General features: G+C 41.9%; 1 protein-coding gene across 3 annotated transcripts in view; it reads left to right on the top strand.

The window, feature by feature from the left end:
- The first annotated feature begins 898 nt into the window (after positions 1 to 898).
- LOC143284586 (prominin-1-A-like) overlaps positions 899 to 23351 on the top strand; it is a 66124-nt gene continuing 43671 nt past the window's right edge. For 2 of the 3 annotated variants that reach the window (XR_013055572.1, XM_076591405.1), the window contains exons 1-3: positions 901 to 1395; positions 4481 to 4752; positions 22485 to 22540. Coding sequence is in view for 2 of the 3 variants with exons in the window: in XM_076591405.1 (XP_076447520.1) it covers positions 4503 to 4752; positions 22485 to 22540 (306 nt within the window). In the remaining variant the exon portion in view is untranslated. Of the gene's footprint in view, positions 1428 to 4480; positions 4753 to 22484; positions 22541 to 23351 lie in introns of all 3 variants that reach the window. The other variant, XM_076591406.1, reaches the window with a different exon arrangement.

Raw genomic sequence — 23351 nt, 5'->3', positions numbered from 1 at the left:
TTCTATAGATCTATGTTGTCACTGTTTGTCTCAAAGTGTCTCTCTATGTTCTGTCACTGTCTCTATGTGCCTGTATCTCTGTGTTGTACTGTACTGTACTGATGTTGTACTTCTCTGTGTGTGTGTGTCTGTGTCTGTCTGTGTGTTCGTTCTTTAGTTTAACGTCTTTTCACTGTAAGTGATATCAGATGAGTATGTGTGTGGGGAGGGGGAGAGGAGGGGGGAGTGGGGGTGAGAAGGCGGGAGGGGGTGTGTGTGGGGGGGAGGGTGTTCTCTATAATGTATGCTGATGTGATTGAACATATATATATATATATATTAATAAATGGGCTATTTGTAAGCATTGTTTATCAGTATGAAAGTCCTTACAGGATTTAAGTAGACAATTTGGAACGATTTTGTTTGCGAGAGATAAACAGTTTATCAGACAGCCCTCATACGACTTAAGTAGACTAAACATTTTTTAAACGCTGCGTATGATTATGAAAGTCCTAAAAGAATTTGACAAATACACAGTGTTTGAACGGTTTCGCTTGCGGGAGAACCATAATTCCTTTAACTGAAACTTATGTGCCTTGACAAAATTTCATCTGTGTTCACACACACACACACACACACACACACACACACACACACACACACACACACACACACACACACGTGACACGAACACGTACACACATATACACACACGCGCGCGCTCGCGTGCACGTGCACACACACACACACACACACACACACACACACACACAGCATTCGTCGCTCAACCCTCATTCACTACGCGTGCATTAGCGGAACGGACGACACGCGGGGATCTGTTTGTTGCTGCGTGCAGTGCTGCTCCTCTGCCTTCCCCCACCCTCCCCTTACCCCCACCCCTTTCTCCTCCGGCCTGTCCCCGTCCCGTCTACACGTACCCTGCCATCGATTCCCCGATCGCCTTCTATTCCCCGTATCAGCGCTGTCACGGCCTAGGAAATAGATATTTTATAAGTCCGTCCGTGTGATCAGCCAGCCCGCTGACAGGCTGCCCCCCCCGACATCCCGACCTGAACTCTTGTCTTTTCAGCAGTTGCCCCACGCAGAAGTGAGACAGACGGACAGATAGACGGACAGACAGACAGAGAGACAGGTAGAGTGGTCCACAACACCAGTCAGCCAATCAGGGATCAGTGCTGCCGACCCGGTTGTGGCTGATAAACAAGCAGACGACATTTCCAGTACTGCGTTGACAGTGTGCAGGTCTGTGGTAGCGGTGATTCAGTGGATTCAAAACAACTTGACAGACAGGCGATACTGTGATTTTGCCAGCCATTGTTTTGTTTTTTCTACCACATTGTAAACAAACTCATCAGCACAAAGCCTTTCAACTCAGTGGGAACAGCTGCTGTACAGGCAAGTGGTTTGGTGGAACAACTGTGTGCAAGGTGCATACTTTGATTAGCAGCAACCTATTTGGGGATTACTTATTTATTTTATACGTTGATTAGCGAAGAACCAACTTCGTTTTTACTTATTCGATCAGAAGCACCAATTACGCCGATAGAAACGTGAACAGAAGACCACAGTACATGTTGAGAAGAACTGGGATCTACCGCGTCTGCGGATGAAAAGAAAAGGGGGAGAAAGAATGAAGTAAGAAAGTCGATTCAGGAAATGTCAGTCAATCAGAAAGGTGGCAGAATGGACAAAACCCTTATCCGCCTAACTTGCTGTGTCCGTGAAGGTATGGGTGTACCGATCTCGCCCTTTCCCCCAAGTTTCACAGGAAAATCAAACTGAGTGTCTAGTAATTTAGATGGGACGATAAATCGAGGTCCCGTGTGCAGCACGCACTTGATTTGATTTGATTTGGATACTTATACAGCGGCTATCCTCGGTCGGAGACCAAGCATAAAGCACTTTACAACTCGGGGTCATTTGCACAACATGCTAGCTACTTTGGTAGAGCTGACTGACGGCTGTCATTGTGTGCTCATGATCCGTTTTCTGTCAGTCAAATTTCAGGCACGCACACATACACACTCAGACAGACATGGCGCTCATCATTCGTTTCCCGTGTCATTCAATCAGATTTCAGGCACGCACACATATACACTCACAGACATGTAACATTTTACGTGTGTGACCGTTTTGTTTATTTACCCAGCCATATAGGCAGCTATACTCTGTTTTTCGGGGTGTGCATGCGGGTTTTTTCTTGTTTCCATAACCCACCGAATGCTGACATGGATTACAGGATCTTTAACGTGCATATTTGATCTTCTACTGCGTATACACACGAAGGTGGTTCAGACACCCGCAGGTCTGCACATATGTTGACCCAGGAGGACAGAAAAATATCCACCCTTTACCCACCAGGCGCCATTACAGAGATTCGAACCCGGCACCCTCAGATTGAAAGTCCAACGCTTTAAGCACTCGGTTATTGTGCACTGAATAAAAACCCACGGCAACGTAATTGTTGTACTCTGGCAAAATTCTACAGAGGAAATCCACTCTAATATATATATGCAAATAAAGATTATGTGCATGCACTCAGATCAAGGCCTGACTAAGCGCGTTGGGTTTTGCTGCTGGACAGGTATCTGTCTCGCAGACGTGGTGTAGCGTGTATGGATTTGTCCGAACGCAGTGACGCCCCCTTGAGAAACTCCAACTGAAACTGTCAGGAACTGTCATTTCCGAGGGTGACATCAGACGACAAAGGCCATACACACTTTCGTCCCGAACGAAAAGAAACGATTCTCCACCCTCACCCCCACCTCCTGCCCCGTTCCCTCCCCCAGGTGAGAAGAAAATGTTCCACGCAACGGTGGAGGTGAAGAGACTGAGGTGTCTGATAGCGAAGGTTCGGTGACCATGAGAAAGGTTCGTGTCGTTCATGCAGCGTCGTTTGAAAAAGCAAATCCAACAGCATATTCAAACTGGTAACAAAGGCAGTTGCTTGCCGCCCACAGGTTCATGCAGCGTCGTTTGATAAAGCAAATCCAACAGCATATTCAGACTGATAATAAAGGCAGTTGCTTGCCGCCCGCAGTAATAAAGTCATACGCTCCCGTCCAATATCACTTTCCAGTGAAAAGACGTTAAATTCAAGAAAGAAACAAACGACAAGAGCCGTACCCTAGACAGGTCATGGTCTGGATTATATTTATAGATCTATCTATAGTCAGTCTATCTATCTATCTATATATGTTCGACGAAAGTGCAAAGTTCAGTTACTCAGGGAGGCGTCACTGCGTTCGGACAAATCCATATACGCTGCACCACATCTGCTAAGCAGATGCCTATCCAACAGTGTAACCCAACGCGCTTTGTTAGGCCTTGATGGAAAATAAAAAAGACGAAGAACTGGACTTTATGTATAATTAGTGGTTCTTGTTGCTCTTTTTATTATTTTTTTTATCATTTGGTTTGGTCATGTTTAGGTTCTATAATATAATATAACATACGATGATACACAGCTATGAAATCAAAACCCTTTAAGTTTTGTTGTTGTTTTTCTGTGGTCCTTTTATTACAATATGGCGTTTACAAGTTGCTGTATGATCGATCAGGTTTTGGTAATAATTACGGTATATAATAGCTTTGTTGTCATAATTTGATATTTTTATTATTTCTTTAGTCGCTTCGGTACTCAGTGCAAATCGTCTACATTATCACGAAAAAATCTGAAATTAGTGGTGTGGAATAGCCTGCAGAGTCACCAGCCGGGCTGAAGGTTTTATGGAGCTTATTTTTGTTTCTTCTAACTTCTCTTGCGTTAGGGTAGGTAATATCAGGCTATTTTTTCCTAGTCATATCGTAAATAATTTTCTTAAAAGATTTCCTTACTGTTCTCTCCATAATTCCATCCTTTGTTGTGTCCGCTGTGAGATGAATCCACTGTTTGTGTCCGTTCATCGTTTTTTTTTGTGTTTCCGGCCATCGTGTTATATGTCTGTTCATCGTATTATATGTGTGTATCTGTTCATCGTGTTATGTGTGTGTCTGTTCATCGTGTTATGTGTGTGTCTGTTCATCGTGTTGTGTCTGTTCACTATGTTATGTGTGTCTGGTCATGTTATGTGTGTCTGTTCACCGTGTTATGTGTGTCTGTTCATCGAGTTATGTGTGTGTCTGTTTATCATTTTATGTGCGTCTGTTCGTGTTATGTGTGTCTGTTCATCGTGTTATGTGTGTTCATGTGTCTGTTCATCATGGTATTGTCTGTTCATCATGTTATGTGTGACCGTTCATCGTGTTACGAGTGTCTATGTTTTGTGTCTGTTCATCATGTTATGCGTGTCTTTTCATCATGTGTCTGTTCATCATGTTATGTGTGTCTGTTCACCTTGTTATGTGTGACCTTTCATCATGTGTGTCCATTCAACGTGTTGTGTGTCTGTGCATCGTGTTATGTGTCTTTTCGTCGTGTTATGTGTGACCGTTCCGCGTGTCATCCGAGTTTATTACCGTCACGTGTGACCGTTGGCAGGTGCGACTGACAGCCATCAACGATGGCAGCGTACGGTCCATGGGTGTATGTGACCCTGACCTTGGTGCTGGCGGCGACGATCACGGTGTGCCCGTGCAGAGCACAGACCAACAACACGGTGAACGACGCGGACGGGTCCATCGTGTGGGGCGAGCTGGCTCCAGACGATACCTACAAGACCGTGGACTACACGGCGCCCTCAGGCCTGGACCCGTACTATGCCCTGGCCATCAGCATCATTGACACCTCCCTGCCCGAAACCCTGCCTGTCGGTCAGTGACTCTTTTAAAGCTCTGCTTTCTCCTTTCTCTTCTCTCTCTCGTCTTTCTTTCTATAACTATAAGTAATGATGATGATAAAAATAATGAGAATGATAATATCATTTATTTCCAGTCTAATATTATCATCTTAGATGAACAGACTCCAAATAGATAAACGAACCATGTCCTTCTCCTGTCTTTTTCCTCCTCCTCCTCCTTTCTCTTCTCTTTCTCGTCTGTCTTCCTCTATTCTTCCTTCACCTGTCCTCCTCCTTTTTTCGCTTCTCTTGCTCGTCTGTCCTTCAGCCTCCTTCATTTTCTCCTTGTCGGTCGCCATTCTTTCTCTGTCTCTGGACCTTGCATTTGGAATGAACTTCCTCTTTTGCTTCGTCAGGTCTCCACACTCAGCTCTTTCAAGTCTGGCCTTAAAACCCACCTCTTCCCAAGATAACCTCCCTTCCCTGCCTCTTGTCTTCAGTTTCTCCAGTTTTGAGTTACGCATGCGTATGAATGACTGGTGTGAAAGCGCTTTGATTTCTCTCTGCACAAGATTCAGCGCTATATAACTATTATTATTATTATTATAATTCTCCTCATACTACTTCTACTTCATCACCTCTCTTTCCTCCTTCTGCTTTCCTCCTCCTCCTCCCGCTCCTCTCATCTTCCTTTCCTCCTGTCCTCTCATTCTCATCCTATTTCCACACTCGATGTACTCCTCCTCCACCCCCTTTCTCCTTTCTCATATACTTTTATCTTTTCTTCCTTCTCTCCTCCTCCTCCTCCCTAATTACTGCCTCCTTCCGCCTCTTTCTTCCTCATTACTACCTCCTCCTCTTCTTCCTCCTCTTCCTCATTACTACCTCCTCTTTCTTCCTCCTTCTCTTCGTTCTCCTATCCACTCCTCATTCTCTTCTCTTCCCCCTTCTTCGTTTGTTCATCTTTTCTTCCTCCTCTCCTCCTCATCACTTCATCCTTATTCCTCATTCCCTCATCCTTCTCTCGTTTCTCCTCTCTGCTTCCTTCATCATTTCTCATCCTCTTCTCGTCCCCTCTGTCTTCCGTTCCTTCTCTTTTCTTCATATTCCTCTTCTCCCCATTCTTCACCTCCTCTCCTGCTCATGCTTCTCTTCATCTCGTCCTCTGCTCCTCTTCCCCCCTTTTCTGTTACCTCTGCTCCTCTCTTCCTCAGCGCTGCCTCCTCCTCCTCCTTCCTCATACTCATCTCGGCCTCCTCCTCATCCTTTCCCCCTCCCCCTTCCTCTTCCTTTGTCTCACCTTCTCCTCATCCTGTCATGCCGACAGCGTGTCGTTTTATTTCGTTTTGTTCTGTATGACATCGTGCCGGTCAGGTCGATGGACCCGGCCGTTCGCGCCGTTCACTCTGTTGTTGGTCTGTGCACTGAATAAGGAACCTTGTACTGGGTGTAGACTGTCAGATACGGTCACGTATAATATGAACCGTCACACATAACATGAACCGTCACACATGACATGAACCGTCACACGTGACATGAACCGTCACACACAATCACACACAACATGAACCGTCACACACAATCACACACAACACATACAACATGAACCGTCACAAACATGAACCGTCACACACAAGAACCGTCACACACATGAACCGTCACCGATAACATGGACGGTCACACACAACATGAACCGTCACACACAATCACACAACATGAACCGTCACACACAACATGAACCGTCACACACAACATGAACCGTCACCGATAACATGGACAGTCACACACAACATGAACCGTCACACACAATCACACACAACATGAACCGTCACACACAACATGGATGGTCACATGTACCGTCACCCCAGCGAGTCAGGTCAGAAATCCCCCTTCTGCAACTGGTAGCCATGTAGCCCAGTACTACCTGCCGTATGTGTGGAGGAATCTCAATAGGAAAATTCGATCTGTAAAGGGATGGGCTTCCCTTTGACTTGCCCAAGCCATAATGAAGGAAAAGAACCAAGAGGCCATACCGGAACGGTCGTATCCCGAGTGAACAATGACCGCACCATCCGTCGACCTCTACCAGTGCGGACGCAAAAAAAAAAGTACTACTGGATGGAAACCACAGAATGTCCGTGGAAGGAACGACATCACATTCGCCTCCTGGAACATAGGACCACCCAGATATGTTGGGAAACTAAAAGACCATGGGATGGACAGATATACACTGGCAGATACTCGGCCTTGGTGAAGCTAGGTGGAAAAAGATGGAGAATTACAGAAAGAAGAGGGGCATGCCCTGTCCTTTGGTGGAGAAGAGGACGATCATGTACATGGAGTCGGGTTTTTGGTCAAGAACGAGAAGAACGCAGTACTGGGGTGTTGCGCAGTTTCCAACAGGATCGTGACCATCCGCTTCCAAGCCAAATCATTGAACATCACGGTGGTGCAGATACATGCCACCACACCAGACTGATGAAAAAAAAATATACACTCAGCTTCAAACGGTCATGAACAAAGTTTACGAGAAAGGCATTCTCGTGATTTAGGGTGACTTGGATGCTAAGGTTAATATGAATGCACAAGAAAACTAGAGGAATTTTCTGCGGCCCCTGCGGGGTTACACCTGCTATAATTCACCAGTGATCATGACTTGATTCTTGCTGACACTTTTGGTGGGCATAAAGCATCCTGGCGATTGACATGGAACTCTCGAAATGGTCAGCATTACAGCCAGACACCCCTCTGTCTGATATCATCCAGAACCACACTGTTGCTCATCAGTTGTTTGCAGATGACACTCAGGTACGAAAATCAGCCCCACCAAAACAGAATATGGCTGCATACATGGCTGGGAAAATAAACAAAACGGTCATACACTTAAATGTTACATATCTGTCTGAGTTTGTGTGCGTGCCTGAAATCTGATAGAATGACACAGGAACCGAATGATGAGCGCCCGATGGCAGTCGTCAGTCGGCTTTACCCAGGTATGCATTATGTTGTGCAAATAACCGGCGAGTATGTAAAGCGCTTAGAGCTTGGTCTCCGATCGAGGATAGGCGCTATATAAGTATCCATATCAAATCAAATCAAAGGAAACAGTATGAAAGTTCATGTGACAAAAGTCTGTCAGACTGCCTTTTATTGGCTCAAACGAATTAGTTCAGTCCGAAGATACCTCACAGATGATCCAACAAAAACACCAGTCACCTCGTGTGTTCTTTCCAGATCAGATTACTGTAATTCGTTATTAATAGGTCTGCCTTCTGTCATAGAACGTATACACAGTCCAAAAGTCAGCTGCTTGTCTGATCTTGAAAGCATCTCGTAGACAACCATGCACTTTTCTTCTGTATGAGCCACACTGGCTTCCAGTATCTGAAAGTATCAAATTTGGAATAACTTGTATATATTTCTGTTCATTGTATGGTTCTGCACCATCGTACCTTTCTGACCAAGTCAAAATTTTACAGTCCACCCCGCCCGGCTTGCGTTCTTCATCTGACACACCCATGTTCGAAATCCTGCATTTCAGACGCAAGTCCCATGGTTTCAGAACATTTACATACTATGGCCTTTGGTTTTGGAAATCTCAACTATGGAACATCAGACACTGCTCCACTATAAAATCTTTCAAGTCTAATCTTAAAACATATGCCTACTTCTTCAAACAATACTTTAGACTATAGATTATTCTCTCTCCAAACCGTTTTTATCGTGTGTGCGTCCATGTCTTTATGTGAGGGTTGGATGCTTGTGAGAGGTGGAAGGTGTGTATGAGTCCAAAGTGTTACACTTTTTGATATCGATTTTTAGCGAGTTTGTTTCTTGGCTTTTTATCATGTAGGTGAGGCGAAAGAGCTGTGTGAGTGATTTTTTTCTATCATACCTTTTATTATGGGAGCTGAGAGAGCTGAATGAGTCGTGAGTGAGGTTACGTTGGTTTTAAATGGTTAGGGTTGTATCTTTATTTTGTTTTATTATATTATATTATATTCCTGTTTCTCATTCATAATAGGTATATTATTAAAGGCGCTTAGAGCCGCAGGGTAAGCGCTATACAAATGTAAATTATTATTGTCATTATCATCATCATCTACTATACTTGTTCTTGTGAAGAACCGAAACAGGTCTTTGATGATAAAGGCTAAAACAAGAATGTTCCCATGAGCTTACTTTGGCAGTGACTACGATCCTGTTATTAATTAACTTCAAAGTACGGTTGAGGAATGACATGATGAACAAACAGCTGACTAAATTTCAACCTCGACAAGTATTGATGACGCTGAACAGTTCCTAGCAGTCACTGGAGGAAATTTCGACCAGTTACTTCTGCTTGAAGATGACAAGATCCAGAGGAAGACAAGCCCTCACAAACATGACCGAAACAGCAGTAGATGTCCTAGGGATAGGCCGATGGAAATCCAAGCCATGGATCACAAGTAGTATACTGGGAGAGGAAAAGAGAAATCTAGTGCTATAGATCGGCACAGAAATGAAGACTACAAAAGAAAACTGGACTGAGCAAAAATGTGAAGACATCTGAGAAAAATCTTAACAGCAACGACAGAAAGAAAGACTATGATTGTAAAAGATTTGACCGAGCAGAAACAAATTAAAACCAGTATCATCCAAGACAAAGAAAATCGTCTCACATCGGAAAAATACATCTTAAACAACAAGTCACAGTAAAAAAAAACAAAAAACAAAAAAAAACAAAAAAAACAAACCATACACACACATCTTAAACAACAAAGAGAACAAAGGAGAGCCACTTGCACTACCTTTTTGAATGTGCAAATGATTGTACTTCCCAGATGTAATCAAAATCCAGGATCAACAAAGAAACTTTTTTTTATGCACCAAAGCCATTGTTAAGAAACGTCGTCATACAATTCATACATAATGTTATATGATTGATGGATTATTTTTTCCAGTGTCAGTCCTAAATTTTATTTTAATGTGATCGTTCTCAATTCAATCATTGTTAAAATAGGATAGATTCCTTTTTCACCTTTTATCATACAAATCATAGTATGTCTGTACAACCTGAACAAATATATTCTTAAGATGAGCTTATAATTATCTTAAAAGATATCCACAATCTCTTTTCCCATATTTCACACACACACACTCTCTCTCTCTCTCTTAAGCTATGACCCCTGAGTGTCAACACGAACGGAGGTGTGGAGGAAGACCCGGACCTCCATAAAATGGTTCATCCGCCAGTCTATGAAACATTGTTCAGCCAAAGAATACAGCTGTCCCGGATCCGTCCCCTCCTGATCTGGTAAACAGCCGAGGACACGAGCAGACATGCCGAGACGGATATCGATACGTAAATCATACCTGTGGGGGAACAATTTGGAGTGCCTTCAAACACATACACACGTGCGCGCGCGCGCGCGCAGAAACAGAGGGAGAGAGACGCGCGTACGTCTGTTGATTATTTATATTGATTCATTGCCCATGGTTACAGCGAGTGTGGGAAAGGGTTCGGGGGTCTGGGAGGGGGTGGGCGGAGAACGGGTGAGGGCAGATATGGCAGAGACGTGGCGGGGGGTGTCATGGTCTGTTGCCTGCAGTGTCAGATCCTTGCGTGTTTGGCATTTGACTGTTGGAACCAACCAGGATGCGTACGTGCGTGCACGTGTGTGTGTGTGTGTGTGTGTTTGGGGGACGGGGGGGGGGGGGGGGGGGGTGCGGGAGGGAGGGGTGGGGGGGGCGGTTGTCTGTGTGTGCGTCCCGGCGTGTGTCTGTGTGTGCGTAAGTGCGATAGAAAAGAACGCGCGGGTTTCAGTCAATAAAACTTACCTGTTTCTTCAGAGATATCGAAGTGGTAGACGTTAGTTCTCTTTCTGTCTTACCTTCTCCGTCTGTCTGTCTTTGTGTCTCTCTTTCCTGTCTCTCTGTCAGTCACTCCCTCTCTATCTCTATCTCTCTCATCTTTTCAAGAGAGTATTGGTCAATTGCATGGCTGGTCAGAATTATGTCACCGTATCTGTTTTCACCTAAAGAGAAAAAAAAGATTACTACAAAACAAGCGCCAACATTTTTTCGTTAACTTCCCCATCTCATTATATAACAATGAAATAATTGAAGAAGTAGATCACCACATATTCTTGGTTTTGCAACAGATAACCTATTCTGGTCTGATCGTATTATGGCATTGTGCAAAAATATACCCCCCAAAATGTTCTCTCTCAACTCTGAAGCCCCTGGGCACCGTACAGAACTGTTCACCAGGTCTGTCGGTTGTGTGTCAAAGCCTGGGTCTCTGCAAATGGTTTTTCTGTCCATTGCCCGACGTTGTCAGTCCATCGTTTTCTCCGTATCCCTCCCTCAAGAGTTCCATTGGATATTGTTACCTGGCCATACCAGCGTAGCTTTCTTTCAGCAGAACTTATAAGTTCCAATGTGCTGCTTGATGCCCTGATTTTTGGCACACTAGTTTATTGGTGATTTGATCGGTGTAACTGATGTTTGGTATCTTGCAATAACTCATTTGCATGGCTTGAATTCCATGGATCAGAAAATGGCGTTGTGCAAAACTACATCCCCACCACCACCCCAAATATACCAGCTGTATAAAGGGAAACCTTTCTTGAACTTGTCATGCAGAAAATTATTCTTTTGTGCCTATATTAAGTCCCATATCAATTTTTGTTACTAAGTGGGTGAGGAGACAGACAAGATGAGGGAAGAAATATTTAGCGAGTTCTCTTCAGTGTTCGGTCTCTCACTCTCTCAGTAAACAAACAGAAAACAGACAAGGAATTTTCCCCTGAGCCAATTATGATTATTAAGACAAAGAAAAAAGTTTTTTCATTCACTCATGCACACTTCCACCTGGAAACAAATTATTTTAATTATGTTTTTTTTTTTAAAGACAGGAACAGAACGTCTTAACTGTCACAAGTCAATTCTCTCTGTGCACAACTTGATCCAATCCCAGGATCGCCTCAGTCAGGCCGGCCAGTTAGTCTACTCACAGTAGTGTCAATGTCCACCCCACTCACTTGTGGGAAACTCGGGCACCTCCTCCTCAGTGAACATTCCAGTTCCACAAGGTCCATCCACTCCGTGGCCGGTCAACATGGAGCCTTGACAACTTTTTCCAGTGTTTAGCTCTTGGCACACTCCATTTAAATTATTCCTTCCGACACACTGAACGAGCATCCAGCTAATCCTCAATGTTCCCCTTTCATTTACTGTCCCCTTATTTTATTTTCTTATATTTGCTATCCTTTCACACCACTCATGCATTCATACCATTTTCCAATTAACAATACAGTATTCATTTATGAGTCACTACGTCTTATAAATTACACAAAAAAGTATTAATTTATCAAAAAGCAAACATTTCAAAACCAACAGCAAAAACTACTAAATTATCAAACTATTCAATCATAAGTTGAATTTCAAATAAAATAACCCAGCAACTAAGCAGTGAATAAACAATGAAATAAAAACTTAATTTTTTCCACACCTGATGTTCGGAACAGACAAGGCTAACTCCGTCTCACAGACACACATCACCCGAGCTCTGATGCATTCAGACTGTGTTACAGCACATACATAATTTATACGCACACACACACATGAACATGCACAGCTCATGATTCACCCACACTTACCACGTGCAAAACATTTTCACATTCATACAGGTATTCTGAATGTCAAAAAAATATTTTTCGTTCTTCCAGTTTGGCCGCAGGCATTCGTAATTCACTCTGTCACAATTTTCTTTCAACTATTTGGGATTCAGCTGGTAACATCGTTCTCAAACCGCTACTGATCTACATAGGCGTTCCACAAAATTAATTCACAAAAAATCACCACCTTTATCAATATCTAAATACACACATTTTAATATCCCCCCGCAGCCCCACTTAAGTTAAAACGTTATGTATGTATGTACATACATATCAAGGGTCTTCTTATGTTTAGGATTATATCTGCCACTGCTCTACCTTTTAGAAGCAAATTTATAACCAACCCATTCCGTGTTACACACAAGATCACAGCACCACTCTCAAAAAAAAAAAAAAAATCTGCCTGAATTTAAGAAAATAACTGACGAACATCTGATTAAGAACTTCAAAACATGATTCATCCCTAATATTGTTTGTGACTGAAGGTTATTCTCGGTATTGTTTCTGACGTTGCTGATGCCTTATGAAATATGCCTCTCTCCCAGATTACTCCCACCTTCTTCTTTATACCTTTCTTTCTTTGCCATGAATGTTGTTGAATATTTGCATTAGCTATTTTGGGTTTATGTATATGTTGTCGATTTATTGTTTCTTTATATATATATATATATATATATATATATATATAAAATCTTTCAGTATTATCTCCATCAGTAAGGGGCTTTTGCTTTCATCTGGATAAAAACAGCTTGAAAAGTGGGCAAAAGACTGGGCCCCGGGTATGCGTTTCGATGAAGAAAAAAAAAGAGAATGAATCAATACTACATGATCGTCACAGTCAAGAACTGAGAAGACTGACTTTCTCTGCAATCTTTGTGGTGAAATACTACAGCAAGTTAAATCAAACCCCTATCTTGGAGTGACGACATCGGACGATCTCAAGTGGCACTGTCACGTCGCTAGGACCATCAAAGAACTCAATGCTACCCTCGGCTTTTTGCGACGAAACTTACGACACTGCCCTCAGAGACCGCATACACATCACTCGTACGATCTATCCTCGAGTATGTGGCAAAGGTATGGGACCCCTAGCTGCCACCAGTGCGATGTGGAGACGACGATAAATTCAACACCGAGCGGCTGCTTCATGTCTCATGTTGAAGGAACTGTAGCTTCCAAGCTTGCTAGAGAGACAAGATCTCCGACCCTCTCTCCTTAAAAGATATTTAGGGGGTGGTGCCTGCCACGCCACAGGGCCAGTTCATAAAACAACCAACAAACAGACGCCGCATTCAACCTTGGCGTTTTAGTTGATTTTGTCTCCAGGAACATCGTAGAGAGGTCAGCCAGAAAAAAAACAAAAACAAAAATAAAATAAAAACAATGGAACATTAGAGGTTCAAGACGGAAACACAGAACAGTACAGAAACTCACTCTTCATAAAAACCGTCGTAGACTGGAAGAACTTCGGCGACGACCAGCTGCTGGCAAGAGTGCAGGGCCACCATCGCAGTGACAGCAGCATGCGCACTGTTTAGAAACCTATTCAGCAACAACACCCCAACCCCACACCCCTGCCCTTCCACCCCCACCTCCCATGTGTATACATCGCAGACCAGGCTCCTTCCAATGTATTTCATCTTTAAAAAAAAAAAAAAAAGAAAAAAAGAAAAAAAAAAGTCATTATCGTTATCCCTCTCTCTTTGTTGTAAGTAGTTGTTTATGATTTAAAGAATTTTTTTAATTTACCCGTGTTTATATTGTTATGCCTTTTGTATAGCGAATTTGTTATAACTTCCCCTTTATGAGGGCAGGATGAAAACAATGTTTACGTGCTTCTTTTTTTCAGCAATAAAAAAGTTCCTTCTTTCTTTCGTTCGTTCGTTTTTTTCTCTATCCCTCCGTCTCTCTCTCTCCCTCTCCAAATGCCAAACGGAGGTTTTTGTTTTGCTTTTCGCTTGATGATGTGGGTTTTCTCTCAACAACCCAAAGTGGGTTACAAAATCAACTGAATGTTCTGCGAATGTGTTGTAATGACATGTTACGTGTGAATACTGAGGAAACAAAAAGCATGATTTTCTGAAAAGGGGGCTATTTAGGAAAACGGGAACAGTGGCTTTTTGATGGTCGGAAACTGGATGTAGTGAACCCGTTATTGCTATCTACGTTTTCACGTTACAACTATGCTAAGTATGAAAAGATGCACAATGGCAACTAATGGAAAGAAGATAGTTGTACAACTAAACTGTTTTCAAGAATACAAGGAAATAACTGCGAACACTTTCTTTAATATCTTTGATGCTGGAATATAACCCATTCATCGGAAAAAAACCAACAACTGGGGAATAATCAAGCTGGTTCATTTAAAAAAAAAAAAGAAAAAAAAAAAAAAAAAAAGGAAACGTTCATATGTTACTTTGCAAAAAAATCTTTGGGTGTCCAAATAAGAAATTCCAAAGAAAATGGTTTATTGCGATTTAGGACGATACCCTCTTTTTATAAATTATGTTTTTGTATGTAAGATGCTAGTTCAAACTGTAATAAGGGATAATGAGAGTCTGCACAGTGCAAAGCCGGCTTATCAAAATGTTAATTGATTTAGACAGAAAAGGGAAAATGTCCTAGGTACCCAAAGTTGGATAACTAGTACGTGAAACATATTTTTTGAGGTTATAACAAAGCGTTGGTTATTTCTGTATTCCCAAGTTTATGTAAGGAAAGACTTGTTGAATTTCTTTTTATCCAGGAATGGTCTGGTACACTTTGAGATCATGACGGATATCGAATTTAGGGGTAATTACATACAGTTTTCGAAAGAGATAAATATGACAATGATATGAACAGATACTGCTTCAGAGTTGCTGTTTCGCAATTAAGATTTAATGTCCTTCGACCTAATGGGAATGTTCTCCGTTATAGTGCCTCTGTTCAAGAAATTGCTCATTTTTGTATGTCAGCAACTGGAAATGAAAGCCATTTTATCTTTGATTGTCCCGTGTACTCAAATATCAGAACCAAACTTCTACAGAATAGACCGCTGAAGAGTTCCGTGCTGACATGACTTATAGAGGCGCGTCACATGATCTGTGCTCTCCAAAATTTCGAGCAACAAGGCGATCGAGAGAGGCAGAACATGCGAAACAGAAGGGTTCTTTCTTCGATATTTTGCTAATATTTTGTTATTTTTTCATTGCGCACATTTTGTACAGAGTTTGTAACAATGGAGGCTATTAATTGAAGAAAAGGGGGACAGCGCATGTTTGCTGCTTTTGCCTTTGTCGATCGCCTATTGGCATTGCTCGCAATTTCGAGTAAAAGTTAGATGCGCATGCGCAAGATCCAAGATGGCCGCGGAACTCTCCAGCGGTCTATTCGACCTGAACTCCTTTGTGTTGCCCCAGATAACAAATACCCATCAGATGCACAGTCCGTCCAGATATGTTTCAGGTTCCATTCAGCTGATAAAAAAGGGAGAAAAATCTCTGTCCAGACTATGTTAATCATCATAATTTCTTATCATTCATCAGTGACATATCTCCTTTTACTGAACGTCCATGATTATACTGAATCTGCCTACCTTACAAATGGTGAAGCCATTCATGTCTCCTGTATGATCAATGCGTTTATCTACATATATGATCTGAGTTGCCATTCATGCAAGCACTTATTTAAACGCAGTAATATTCATGTATGTGTGACTTTACAATTGTAGCCAAGTGTCAGCTGGCTATTAACAGCACAAGCTTAGCTATAGCAGACGCCTTTTCCGCAATTAACACGCCCGGTCTTCAATGACTCACTCGTAATGTGTGACGCCATTCCCGGTTTGAATGCAAAGCCCATTCTAAATCTATTCTCTAAATACCTATTAAATCAAGTCTCTGTATCGTTCCCTGCAATATTATATTTGTTGTGCTTACACACACACTTAAATCAGTTAGAAGCATACTTGATTTCAGTTTAATCCTCCGTCAGTGTAAAGGTTTCAACTGAACCTAAGCTTACGTCATTTTGTCCTTCTTGTTTAACAGCAACCACTCCACAACCGGTGTCGCTGTACGCCATTGGGTGAGCTCTAATCTGTGCTTCTGATGCATTTTATTTAATTAAATATCTCTTTTGTCATATCAGTAAACTACAAGTATTATATGCTGGCAGAATTGTCGCAATCCAATCTTTAAGTCTATACCATTTGTGTTTCCCTTCGTTAAATTCATTGAACGCAGTTTGTTATTTTCTGCGATGAGCTAGCTGAAACTGATCAGTTCATATGACTAAAATTAAGATGATAAATTTATCTTAAATAATCAACACTTCATTTTATACTCGTTAGAAAGTAGGTGTTGAGCTCTTTCTTTTGCGACATATCCGACGTAAATGGGTTCAGGAATCATTTAAACATTAATCATTGAACACCTTGTCACAAACACAATGATAATCAAATTTAGGGGGATTTGATCCGATTTGCTTCAAGGGCCACACTAGTGTCATTGCAGTTCGCTTAACTTGCATAAGTAGACGGAGTGGGTTATACTGGTCACTTTTCCACAGACCTAGCCAGTCACTGGCTAGAGCCTGCTCTCTCTCTCTCTCTCTTGCTGTGTCGTAAGCAGTGTGTGTTGTGTGTTCCTCCAACGGCTCGCGTCATCGCCATATCACTTGCACTGTTTTCTCTTTATCTCCTATCTTCTTCTCTTTTATCTTCTCATAATTATCAGTTGTAAATAAAAATAGAAAACCCTTTTGTGACTGGCCTCTATATGTTCCTGGCCTGTGTGTGGATCTTTTATATCCTTTAATTCAGTAAATCATCAATTAGTAATTCTTTTGTACCGTCCCCTTAATATAATAAAATCACTCGGTTAACAACACGGCTTACAAAAGTGGCTTTTATTAATATAATACACCACTCTGCTACAAAAGTGGCGTCGCCAACAGGGTAAAGATCCATCACAAAATAGACTCCAAATTATTCCTTTTAATGTTTCAGTTCAGTTAATCTAAATTAACCCCCCCCCCAACCCCCCCAAAAAAAAGAAAAAAAAAAAAGAAAAAAGAAAGAAAGCCCCTTACCACCAAGTGTACTTTGGCACAACTTGGCGCTTGCCAGCAAGGTTGTTGTAATTCTTAATATCTCTTGGCATCAAAATTAGAGCCCCTTGCCACTAACCACTACCACACAATATTATGTGGTGTTTTGACAGCACTGGTTGGAGTTGTTTTGAAGGTGAATATCCTAGTCCTACCATGTCATCCACTCTCCCTCTCCCCACCACTACCCATTTAACCTCCACCGCCACCACTCGCTGCCTCACGCTGTGAATGGACAATAATTCTAATGGTCGAGTTCCTGCTCTCTCTCTCTCTCTCTCTCTCTCTCAGACGCGCGAGCGTACGCACACACACACACACACACACACACACACACGCCTCAGTGTCTCTTGCTCCCTCACTCAGATAATGACTCGGTGTAAAATAGGGTCAGCAGACGATTATAGTACTTTAAGGCCTTTGTGCTGGGTGTGTAAACTGAGACAGCGGCAGTGTGAAACAAAGAGACAAAACACGTAACAGTGGTATGCCTGTGAACAGGCCGACGGGAAGAGACCCGGGAATGCGCGTCGTGTGGTTGCTAAGCAACGATGTCCCAACACGGCGCAGTTCTTACTCTGCGCACGGATACAGATATTTTTTCTGTCCACGCAGTCTACACCAGGAAGTGCGAGCGCTGCAATCCCCCACCCATAGCTCTGTTCCCTCACAGAGAGGCTTAGTCACAGCGCTTCACAAACTGAATACAACGAGGAAGAAACAACCAAAATCAAGAACATTCAAATAACAACCAGTCACTCGCGCTCCACAAACTGCACTGATGTTGCAAAAGAGAAGCGCGCGCGCACACACACACAGAGTAGTACATCCCTCATTATTTCTGTTGTATTCTTCTGTGTGGTACTCTTGTATTATGTCCTGTCTTAAATTTGTTGTTCAGGTCTTAGCTTTTCTGTTCAGATCTGGCCTTTCCCCCCCTATTCTTAACTGTTCTGTTTTGTTTTGCTCTGTTCTGCTCTACCCTCCTCTGGGTTTATTTTTTTCTGCTCTGAGGCGGTCTTTCTGTTTTCTGTTCTATTCTGTTATATTGTACTTTTCTATTCTCTCCTGTTCTGTTCTGGGTTGTTAAATTGTTGTTGTTTTTTCTCTTCTGCTCTGCTGTTTTGATCTGATATTTCTGTCCTGCTCTGTGTGGCCTGGTCTGTCTGTTCTGTTGTGTTCTGTTCTGCTCAGATTTGTTCTGTTATCTTCCGTTCTGCTATGCTACAATCTATTCTGCTCAGCTCTGCTCTGCTGTGTTCTGATTCAGCTCTGCTCTGTTCTGTTCCACTTGATCTGTTGATCTGCTCTGCTCTGTTGATCTGTTCAGTTCTGCTCTGTTGATCTGTCCTGGTCTACTCTGTTCTGTTCTTTTCTGTTACGCTCTGTACTGCTCCGGCTGTTCTGTTCCACCCTGCTTTGTTCTACTCTGCTCTGTTCTGTTCTTTTCCATACCGGTTTATGATATTCAAAATTCTGCTCTGTTCTGCCCTGCTGTGTTCTGTTTTACTCCTGTTCTGATCTGTACTGCTCCGGCTGTTCCATTCCTTCCTGCTCTGTACTGTTTTGCTCTGTTCTGCTCTGCTTGGATATTTTCCATTGTGCTCTGTTCTCTTCCATTCTGTTACTTCTGCTCTCTCTGTTCTTTACCATCTTGTTCTGCTTTATGTTCTGTTCTGCTCTGTTCTGTTCTTTTATTTGATTGCTTTGTTCATTTCCATCTTGTTCAGCTCTGCTCTTTTCTGCTCTGCTCTGTTCTGCTCTGCTCTGCTCTGTTCTGTTCTGTTCTGCTCTGCTCTGCTCTGCTCTGTTCAGCTCAGCTCTGTTCTGTTCTGCTCTGTTCTGTTCTGCTCTGCTCTGCTCTGCTCTGTTCTGCTCTGCTCTGTTCTGTTCTGTTCTGCTCTGCTCTGCTCTGCTCTGTTCTGTTCTGCTCTGCTCTGTTCTGTTCTACTATGCCCTGCTCTGCTCTGTTCTGTTCTGCTGTGCTCTGCTCTGCTCTGTTCTGTTCTGCTCTGCTCTGCTCTGTTCTGCTCTGCTCTGCTCTGTTCTGCTCTGCTCTGCTCTGCTCTGCTCTGCTCTGCTCTGCTCTGTTCTGTTCTGTTCTGCTGTGCTGTGCTGTGCTCTGTTCTGCTCTGCTCTGTTCTGTTCTGTTCTGCTGTGCTGTGCTGTGCTGTGCTCTGTTATGCTCTGCTGTGCTGTGCTCTGTTCTGCTCTGCTGTGCTGTGCTCTGTTCTGTTCTGCTCTGCTGTGCTCTGCTCTGCTCTGCTCTGCTCTGTTCTGTTCTGTTCTGCTCTGCTCTGCTCTGCTCTGCTCTGCTCTGCTCTGTTCTGTTCTGTTCTGCTGTGCTGTGCTGTGCTGTGCTCTGTTCTGTTCTGTTCTGTTCTCTGCTGCTCTGTTCTTTTTTTTTTATCATGCTCTGTTCTTTTCTATCATGCTCTGCTCTGTTTTCGTCTATTCCGTTCTGTTCTGCTCTGCTCTGCTTTTAGTAGTAGTAGTAGTAGTAGAATCATCATCATTGTTATTATCATTATTGATGTTACTGTTGTTGTTGTTGTTGTCATTATTATTATTATTGTTATTATTATCATCATCATTATTTATATTGTTGTTGTTGTTATCATAAGTGATAATAATCTACATTTATATAGTACCACAGAAATACCAGTGTAATGATGTGGATATCAGTGCAATGGTGTGTACATAAACCATAGTTTCCAGTTGGTGTGTACACAGATATAAGTGTCCAGTTGGTGTGGACACAGAGATGACAGTGTCATGTCTTCACATAGATAACTGTATACTGTTAAAAAAAAAAATCTAATACCACAACCATGCATATCTCATGGCGATGCATTGTGAGCTTATCTATTTTTCACTTAGTCAAGATATTTATGTATTATCTTTTTTTTTTTTTTGCATCTGCCCTCTATCCCCCACTGCAAATCCTTAACCGTCCCCTCCCCTGCCCTGGAAAGAGTTCAAATTCCATGTAAAATGTTAGTGGCCTGATGTGTACTGTACTATGAAGTGTAGTGGTCTGATGTCCAGTGTACTATTTAATAAACTGGTCTGATTTGTAATGTACTATGTAATATAGTGATCTGGTGTGTACTGTACATTATTGTTGTGATCATAGACAACAGATAGTGTATGTACACACTATATATGATATACTTAAAGTGGTCTGGTGTGTACTGTTACAGTGTCCTATATGACATGTGGTCTGATGTGTAATATATGGTGTTATTGTGTTCATAGAGAAAAGTTATAGCGTGTAACACTTTAATATAATGGTCTGGTGTGTACTGTACTATGTGATATAGTGTTTTGGTGTGTACAGTACTACATAATATAGTGGTCTGATATGTACTGTACTGTGTTAATTAGTGGCTGATGTGTATTGTACTATGTTACATAAAGGCCTGGTATGTACTGTACTATGTAATATAGTGATCTGATGTGTACTGTACTGTGCTATATAGTAGTCTGATATGTTCTGTACTATGTTATGAAGTGGTCTGATGTGTACTGTACTATGTAATATAGTGGTCTGATGTGTGCTGTACTGTTAATTAGTGGCTGATGTGTATTGTACTATGTTACATAAAGGCCTGGTGTGTACTGTACTGTGTTAATTAGTGGTCTGATGTGTACTGTACTATGTTATGTTGTGGTCTGATGTGTTTTGTACTCTGTTGTTGTTTTCATATACATCAGTTATAGTCTGTACACACAGACTAATAATACAGAAGTCAGATTTGTATATGATGTAATGTACTGTGTAATATTGGTGTGATGTGTGCTGTACTGCTGTGTGTTCTTTGACAAAACTTATGGTCTGTACACAGACTATATGATATAGAAGTCTGATGTGTAATGTACTGTGTACTATCGGTGTGGTGTGTACTGTACTTTGTTGTGTTCTTATACGACACTCATGGTGTTTATACACAGTGTTACTAAGTGGGTGAGGAGACAGACAAGATAATGGAAGAAATATTTTTTTGCGAGTTCAGTCTTCAGTCTCTCACTCTCTCAGTAAACAAACAAAAAAACAGACACAAGGAAATTTTCCCTGAGCCAATTATAATTATTAAAACCAAGAAAAAAAATCTTTCATTCACACTCTCTTCATCCTGAAAAAAAATAATTTTAAGAAACACAGGAACAAATGTCTTGACTATCAGAAGTCAAATTTCTTTGCAAAAACCTGATGATCCAGTTCCAGGATCGCCTCAGTCCTAGGCTGGATAGCAGCCTACTCACAGTAGTGTCCACTCACTCGTGGGAAAACTCGGGCACCTCCTCAGTGAACATTTCAGTTCAAGGTCCCTCCACTCCGTGGCCAGTCACATGGAGCCCTGACAACACTTTTTTCAGTTCTTAGCTCTCGGCACACTCCATTTGAATTATTCCTAGCTAATTTTCAATGTTCCCCCTTCATTTACTGTTCCCTTATTTTATTTTATTATATTTGTTATTCTTTCACACAACTCATGCATTCATACAGTTTTCCAATTAACAATACAATATTCATTCATGAGTCACGTCTTATAAATTACACAAATACACAAAAAAGTATTGATTTATCAAAAAGCAAACATTTCAAAACTAACAGCAAAAACTACTATATTCACAAACTATTCAATCATTAGTTACATTTCGAATAAACAAAATAAATTTTCCCACCTGATGTTCGGAACATTCAAGGCACACAGACCACATCACATCACCCGAGCTCTGATGCATTCAGACTGACACTACAGCACATACATATACGCACACACAAACATGAACATGCACAGCTCACGATTCACCCACACTTACCACGTGCAAAACATTTTCACATTCATACAGGTACTCGAAATGTACAAACAAAAATTTCGTTCTTCCTCTGGCCACAGGCATTCGAAACTCACTCTGTCACACACAGTCAGTAGTGGCATGTTGTTGTTTTTTCAGACAGTACATGTCATCATTGCACAAAACAAAGAGTGTGTGTTGATGTGTGCAGATATGGCAAAAGACATAATGGATGGGAAGTCCAGTATTGCTGACACCTGGCAAGATGTAAGAACTATTCACCTATTCCTTCACTCTGTCTCTTCTCTTTGTCCTGACCTTTGTCCAGTCATTGACTTCACTACTGTCCCTTCTTTTTTTTTCTTTTTTTTTTTGCCACCCCATCATCTGCACCATTTCAGTGGCATTACTCCCACACCGCTCATTTGGAGCCCCCCATACTCAGCCACACCCGGGACTACCATCTCTTCTTGTGCATGTTGCAAAACATGTGTGCCAGTGTTGTGACAATTGTGTTTGTATTAATATCAAACGCTTAATTACCCTGGTCTGCTTTTTTTTTTCTTACTGAATTGTCATATGGTTTATCTCTTTTTTTACCTGGCCACTCACCTTTTCACTTTGTCCTGTTTCATACAGATGTACAAGTAATGATTTATAATGAAGAGAAATATATATGGACATACAGATAATGATTCATGATGGAGAGAAGGAGGTACAGCTGTACAGGTCATGATTCATGATGTAGAGAAAAAGGTACAGATAGACTGGTAAAAGATTCATGGTTGAGAGGAGGAGGGTCAGATGTACAGATTATGATTCATGATGGAGAGAAGGGGGATTTATATACTGGTAATGATTCATGATGGAGAGAGGGTGGGTTTATATACTGGTAATGATTCATGATGGAGAGAGGGTGGGTTTATATACTGGTAATGATTCATGATGGAGAGAAGGGGGGTTTATATACTGGTAATGATTCGTGATGGAGAGAGGGGGGGTTTATATACTGGTAATGATTCATGATGGAGAGAGGGGGGGAGGGGGGTTATATACTGGTAATGATTTGTGATGGAGA

The sequence above is a fragment of the Babylonia areolata genome, chromosome 8 (genome assembly GCF_041734735.1).
Source record: "Babylonia areolata isolate BAREFJ2019XMU chromosome 8, ASM4173473v1, whole genome shotgun sequence".
In the NCBI taxonomy this organism is placed as follows: Eukaryota; Metazoa; Mollusca; class Gastropoda; order Neogastropoda; family Buccinidae; genus Babylonia; species Babylonia areolata.
The sequence above is the reverse complement of the archived record's forward strand: the minus strand, read 5'-3'. Positions and strand labels throughout refer to the sequence as shown.